This window comes from Octopus bimaculoides, chromosome 11 (assembly GCF_001194135.2).
Source record: "Octopus bimaculoides isolate UCB-OBI-ISO-001 chromosome 11, ASM119413v2, whole genome shotgun sequence".
In the NCBI taxonomy this organism is placed as follows: domain Eukaryota; kingdom Metazoa; phylum Mollusca; class Cephalopoda; order Octopoda; family Octopodidae; genus Octopus; species Octopus bimaculoides.
The window spans coordinates 75,032,417-75,039,774 of NC_068991.1; the positions used below are offsets into that span (position 1 = coordinate 75,032,417).

Consider the following 7,358-nt stretch of genomic DNA (forward strand, 5'->3'; position numbering starts at 1 on the left):
TATATATATATATATATATATATATATATGTATATGTATATATAATCGAAGGCAGAAGGGCACTCAATGCTCTTGAGCTTCACAGATTTGCACACGCTGGTGAGGTTGACAGGATTGTTATGTTCAGCTTCAACAGAAGGAAGGAAGTCTTGAAGCTTACTCTTCTGAGAAGGAAGAACTGAACAAAGCGTTTAATGCAGGGTCCAGGAGGAGGGCCTCAGTAAGGGTGATAGGACAAGAAGAAATGCTCATTGGACAAACAAAATCTGGGTGGCAAAGGTAGGCAGTTAGCTAGTTCAGAGGAGCATAGTCTATTGTTAGGTGAGGCGAAGAGAAGAAACAGCATGTCTGTGAGTTAATGGTTAGATATTTTGCCTGTCGGTCGAATGACCTTCTTTTGAATGCAATCTCAGATTGTGAATGTATGCATATATGCATGTTTGCACGTCTGTATGTGTGTGTGTGTGCGTAACAACAATAGGATTGTCACATAGATGTGAACAGTATTCCGATACAGGTCTTACTTGTGCTTCCCAGAGGCTTAAAAAGTGATCGGGTTTGGTGTATTTCATGGTTCACCGAACCATCTCTGTAGCTTTTATGCAGCATTTTGGCTTCTATTTTTGCATTTTGTTTTAACAATTACTATCAGTATGCTTTAGCAATTTAATATCTGTCTGTCTGTTAAGGAAACTTACGACCATAAATGTTAAAACAAAACAAAACCAATAATAATAATAATAATAAATCCGAAGTTATAACGGCTTTTTTTGTCTTTTAGTTAAATTTTTGATAATTTAAAAATAAATTTGTTTACTAATACCAGCATAACAACCATAAACGAAGTTATTGTCAAAACAGTCCAGATTTAAATGTTTAAATTATAGTTTAATATTGGAAAGATAAAGATAGTGCTTTTTATTTGTGTTTGGTTTCTAAGTGCTGAACATGGGCGCCATCTACAAATGATTTCTCAAATCCTTGAGAAACAGTTGTTTATCTGCTAAGTATATCTCCTCGGTAATGGGCCAGACGCGATTTAAATCTGTTCAATATTTTTAATATTTGTTATTTCTTCTTGTATCTGTTCACATATTGTTTTTGAAATGACTTTTTAAATGTTTACTAAAATGAAATGATTTAGTTAGAAGAAATAACTAACTTTAAATCACATTGTTCTAGGATTTGGAGTTTCTTTTTTTTTCATTTTTTTTATTTCATTTTTTTTTGTTGTTTTTTTTTAAATTTAAATTATTCTATACTTGTGTCACTTCTGTTTGAATTGAACTATAAGTTACGCCATTCTTGTTAGTTCGATTCCGAACATTATTTACACAAACGTTAAAGATGTGAGTCCTGAATGTTTTTCGGAAAGCTTGACTCATAATACAGTAAAGAATAAAATTAATTGCACTGTTAATTAGTACGAGAATATCCATTACATCTCCTAAAGGCACATAAACATTTGAGAAAAAATCTTGGTGGATGCCACTTATCAGAGCAAGTATTCCTTGTGGTAACTCAGTAATAACCACTGATAAGACCACAGCTATAAGCATCTTTGTTGTTCTGTTGCTTTCTGTGCTAGAAGATTCTTGTGTAGCTCGTGAGCCTTGTGAATGGAGTCGAGCTTTTCGTTTTTCTGCTTTATGCATTGCATGTATTAAGATAGCACTGAGGATTGTCAAGAATGTGCATGGCGCTACCTTCATCAAGACACCGAAGAGCCAAAATGTTATGGTGAAAAAGATAGGTGGAAGATCCCGTTGATATATCCAGTATGAAATATTGGTACCGTCTGATGACATCTCATTGACGACAAATTGTGCATAGTTAGGTATACAAAACAAGATGTTTATTCCAACTGTTATTAAAACTGTAAGTTTTGAGCGGGCTAAGTTGCAGAGTGTTGGTGCTTGTGTGTGATGACAAACAAAGATATATCGGAAAACAGCCAATGAAACAGTTAACCAAAGTGCTATGGTATGGCAGGTTATGATAAAGTTGTTGTGAATAACAATGAATAGCACCCATGCATATGGATGATAGGAACTTTGGCTAGGAGAAGCAAAAATATAAAGGTATGCAGCATATGGGATATATGTTGTCATAGTGAACATATCAAAAATTGCTAGAGCTGTTAAAATATAATTAGTAGGAGAAATCATGTGTTTTCTTGTCAACACAAAAATATTCAATATGTTTGAAATTACCCCAAATATACAAACAGTGACACTAATATAACCATGCGCTTTCTCATATACAGCGGAAAATTTCATAAATCCACTGCGTTCTGGATTTTCAATATCAGTCATACCTGTCGCTGTTGAGGAGACATTCTCCCACAGTGACATATTGGCTGCATATTCCATGTTGTCGTAGGAATCATTTAAGAACATTATGCTGAGCAGGTTGGTTCGTTATTCTTTGGAATATAAAGTAAAACAGAAAAAGAATTTATAATCCAATATGAGAAATAATCCAGATAAATTCATGCATATATTTTCTGTTACCTTGTTCTTTTTATTCGTGGATTTAAATGCCCAATAAGTGTTTAATCCAATCTTCCATGGGTGGTGGTGATAGCAGTAGTAATAGTAGTAGTAGTTGTAGTAGTAGTAGTAGTTGTAGTTGTTTCAGAGCAGTATTTTCCAAGAAAGAGGCGGGAGGGAGAGAAAGAAGAAGAATTTTTGTTTTGAATATTAGAATTGCTAAATATTCAAAAGCACTTTACATTTCATCAGAATCTTTTTCATTGAGATTAATATTAATTGATGCTGTATCACTTCTCTTTAATGTTCCTCAAGTGATGCACTGTTGGCTTTCAATGTTACATTTCCGCAACCAAACAATTTGCTGATCTTCTTAAGTAGATGAGAAACAGTGCCGCTGTCGATGTTTCAATTTTCACCTGATTGGTTTACCCATGGCCTTCAACTTTTAGGTTCCTTGTATTTTATTCAGGTTGATGGAGGTTTTGGTGAAACTGGTAAACTTCCCATATCACATTCCAGAAAATTTTCTGTTTGAAAAAAAAAAAAATGAAAAAAAGCAATATAGAATATATTTTATCCTTTTTAATTAAATTAAAGAGAAATATATATATATATATATATATATATATATATATATATATATACATACATACATTCACCATATGCATATATATTATAAATATATGCATAATATGTATAGAATGAATTAAACAGACTTGGTACCAATATGTTTTATATCAAATAATTGTTTTAATTCCGTTGTTTTCTTTTTAATAGCTGCTGCTTTCTTTGCTGCGATGCATAATCAATTTGTATTACCTGTCACACTGTTTTAATACTGAAAGCAATTTTCAATCGATAAAACATTTAAATTACTGAATACGTAACTTATTTTGATTTTTATACAAAGTTTTAATTAGAAGATTTTTGTTTTCTTCGCCTCCTCATTCTTCTCGAGTCTCTCATGTGTTTCATATAAAAGTAAGAAGATAATTATGTCACAAACAGTTAATAATTTTTGTTGTTATTCTCTGTCATGAATATCAATTAATATAATAAGAATTTTTATTGCTGTATATTTTGAAGATACAGCTTAAGGCAAATATCTAAATTCCTACTCTGTTTCAAGATTTTGGTTCTATACATGTGTGTGCTTCTGTATATGTCTCTCTGTGTGTGTGTGTGTGTACATACGAATATGTGTGATTTTTGTGCTTATCTATATGTGTGTTTGTGTGTACTTACATGTGTATGTGTTTGTGATTGCTTACATATATCTCCAACATTGTGTGCTATTAAGTCAGTGCTTCAAAAATCATTTAACTTAGAAAAGAAACGTTGGTTAAGTGAAAAATTTTGTTCTATTAATTATTATCCGAGGCAATCTCCAGTCAATTTAGAATGAAGTGAAATGGCTTTGAAAGTTATTAAATTAGACGAAGGCCAAGACATTTTTCAGGCATGATTGAAAGAGATTTTGAATAATATCTTCAAGTAATATTGCCTTGACAGGAAAGAGAAAAACAATTATATGATGCCGCCATACCTGATAGAGCCTTGTAGATATCAATATGTTTGTTCGTTATAGGATTAGGTTTAAATAATTAAAAGTTATGATTTCTAATTCGTTATGAAAGAAGCATATAGAATGTATTTTGGTTGTCTTATTTTTAATACTTGAAAAATATGCACACAGATAAACTTGAGCACTGTAGAATTTAAATTTAATTCTTAATTACTAACCTGTCAATTTTGCCTTTAATATCATATTTGAGTTCTCTCTAAGTTTATTAAGTTTTTCAATAGTGTTTTAACACCAAAAATACACAAATATATATTAATGCATTGTAGAATTCCCAGTTACTAATCTGTCACTTTTACTTTTTCCATAGCATATTTGAATTGTGTCTAAATTTATTTAGTTTTCCTGAAATAATGTCAATATTGTGTCACATTTCTCAACTTCATTTTAGGGGACTTGTTGCACAGTGTAGCAATGTACTTTCTCTGTCACCTCTTCTTCTTTTTACGTTATACTTCTGTTGAAATACTTGCTTTGCTTTAATAAATTTTGAAAATAATGAAGCATTTAGTAAAAATATAACTTTGTCTTTATTAAGTTGGTGTTTGGAACAAATTTAGATGAAAATATTTTAATTTCCATTAATGGGGAACTGCAAGTTTATATCAGAGCAAGTGGGTTTGATACCAAAGGGTTAATATGATAGGAATTGAGGTTGTGTTTTTTTCTGTGAGCTGGTTTATGGTTCACTAAAGAAAAACAAGTCTGTTATTTGAGCACCTTAAGAAGTGTATGTTTGTTTGAGTATTTTCATGTTTTATTGCTATAACCTTATGCCAGATATATTCCTTTGATAGATTTGGATGACTGTAAGTTCTTACTAGGCTTGCCTTGCATATGGTCAGACCAGCACCAGCACCAGAATCTGCAGAACCCTGGATTACAAGTGCTGTGGTGCCCCTCAATGATATTTCCAATAACATTTCTATTAATCCCTGGAAACCTTCCAGCTTGCAAAGTTCCCCTACACTGTAGTTGTTCAGTCTCATGCTATAATCTGGAACTTGGTCAGACCATTTTGTAGCCAATGAAAAGCAATAAACTGAACCAAATACACACATTTCTTTGTTACTTTGCAATATTGCATTTCATTCTCGTTCTTTCTATTCTTTTATTTTGCCTAAAATTGTGATAATTTCTTTCCAGTAAAAGGTCTTTCTTACATCCATTTAAGTTATTCTTACGTTAATGCCAAAATATTTAATCCAGGAAACATTAACCCTTTTCTTGCGATATTTCTGTTGAGATGCTCTGTATTTCTTTCAATTAATTTTAAATATAACAAAGAATTTAGTAAAATAACTTGGTTATCATTAAGCTAGTGTTAGGAACATAAATTGTGACTAAGGTTTGGTAGAAGATTTTAATTCAAAACTTATCAAAACAAGACATTTGTACTACAGAGCCAGAGGTGGTTTCAGCCGGGTTGGTATCGAAAGGGTTAATAAGCTAACTTGACATGATTATGTGACGAGGGATAACAACAAGTAATTAGTCAACAATTGTCAGAACTAGTATTCAGGATTACAGGTGAGTTCACTGCCATGAGGAAAGTTCAATGTGTGGAAAGTTTACTGTGGAAAGTTCACTATATCCATAGTGTCTCACCATTAATAGTTAAAAACTATCTTATTGAAAAATAATGGTGAATTGATGACGGTGAACTTTCCATGTGGTGAAATGATGACAATGAACTTACTGGACATGCATATTTAGTGTCCTAGGTTTCCCCCACAATGAGCTGTGTCTTCTGCTAGCTATGACTGTTTACTCAATACAGCCAGGAGCTGTAGCTTATAACAGTACAGAGTGCACATTATTATATTAACAGTTCAACTGGTGATGCTTCAGTTGTCTGTTACTGTTGAAATATTGTTCAGGCAACTACAGTAATTCTTCATTGGCAGATATGGATAATAAGATTAAGTTTAAAAAAAAAAAAAATTATATATTTCAGACAAGATCTTACAGGATTAAACTGTATAAGATGTGTTGTTGCAATGTCATTCAAGCCCATATCAGTTCAAAAAAAAAAAAAAAAAAAAAAAAAGTGGGTTTGAGTTCGGTGATTAAGATGAAATGTGATGATGATGATGATGATGATGATGATGATGACAATGATGATAGCTTCTTGTGGAAAGTGTTACCATTAGTTTTGTTTCTGGATGTGAAAGTCACACTGGTAGAATGATTTTTGATTTAAAGTAAGTTTGACAACTCTAAAATAAGAATGAATTTGTCTAACACATCGTCTTTTATACTTTATTTTATTCCTTTACTCTTCTAAGAACATTCTTACTGTAAAAAAATCTCACATAGACATTATTATGCCTATTTCTTATCTCCAGAATCCCCATCACACACAGAAAAAAAAAAACGAAAAAAAAATACAATAACACTAAAGTATTGTTAAATTTAAATTCTCAAGCACCAACTTGTCACTTTTAGTGTTAGTATCTGATTTGAATGGTATCAGAATTTATCTAGGTTTTCATCACTATAAGTACTACAATTTTGTGTTGTGTTGTTCAACTTTCTTTGAACAAACCTCCATCATGGTATGGCAGTCTGATAGCTTTTTTCTTACTGTAACTACATTGCCAAGAAATTTGGTTTTTAGATGCATGGTTCTGGTTTTGATCTTGCTACAGAGCCCCTTAGAGTTCAGCGACCCCTTGTCATTGGAACATGATATACCCTTTCATCATCATTGTTTTATGTCCAAATTTCCATGTTTGGATGGATTTTCTGGTAGTGTTTGAGCAGTGATTTTTTGAGAAATGCTCTTCCTGTCATGAAACCTTTTAGTCACAGCACGTATCAAATATGAAGTATTTATTCTAAAGCAAAGCTGTGTGCATATATGTGTATATGCTTGTATCTACAGCAAATTTAGTTCAGTGACACATGGAAGACCTACTTGGGTCAATGGGTGACAAAGAAGAAGCATAAACCAGGAGAGAGATGTGCAACAAATGAGTCCAGGTCTGTGAGGTATAGTCAACACTCTGAGAGTGTCAAAAATGAGGCTTGGCTTAGTTTAAAAGCAGTAAACAGATGGTTGATGGAAAAAAACTGGTTAGATAGTGTGTCAACTGGGCAACATGGAGGATGTATTAGGAAGGAGTCGGTTTAGTTGTTCAGTTTAAGCTTCGTAATGCAGTGTTTTAGAGTAATCTGAGATGGGCAATAGGAACTAGCGTATGAGGACTCATTAACAGAAATATAAATGTCAATAAAATAAATATATATACTGATATATATACATATATATATATATA

The 7,358-nt window shown here is 32.3% G+C and overlaps 2 protein-coding genes across 2 annotated transcripts in view; one reads left to right on the forward strand and one right to left on the reverse strand.

Annotated features, from left to right (window-relative positions):
- The window catches only part of LOC106883236 (protein MON2 homolog), a 690,047-nt gene that overhangs the window by 347,197 nt on the left and 335,492 nt on the right, over positions 1 to 7,358 (forward strand). The gene's annotated exons all lie outside the window — the stretch shown is intronic.
- Positions 12 to 3,047, reverse strand: LOC106875528 (G-protein coupled receptor dmsr-1). Its single transcript, XM_014923724.2, has one exon. The coding sequence runs from the start codon at positions 2,397 to 2,399 to the stop codon at positions 1,257 to 1,259; it is 1,143 nt and encodes a 380-aa protein (XP_014779210.1). The 5' UTR covers positions 2,400 to 3,047; the 3' UTR covers positions 12 to 1,256.

Coding starts and splice junctions, on each gene's coding strand:
- LOC106875528 (XM_014923724.2), bottom strand. CDS start 2,399: ATGTTCTTAAATGATTCCTACGACAACATGGAATATGCAGCCAATATG.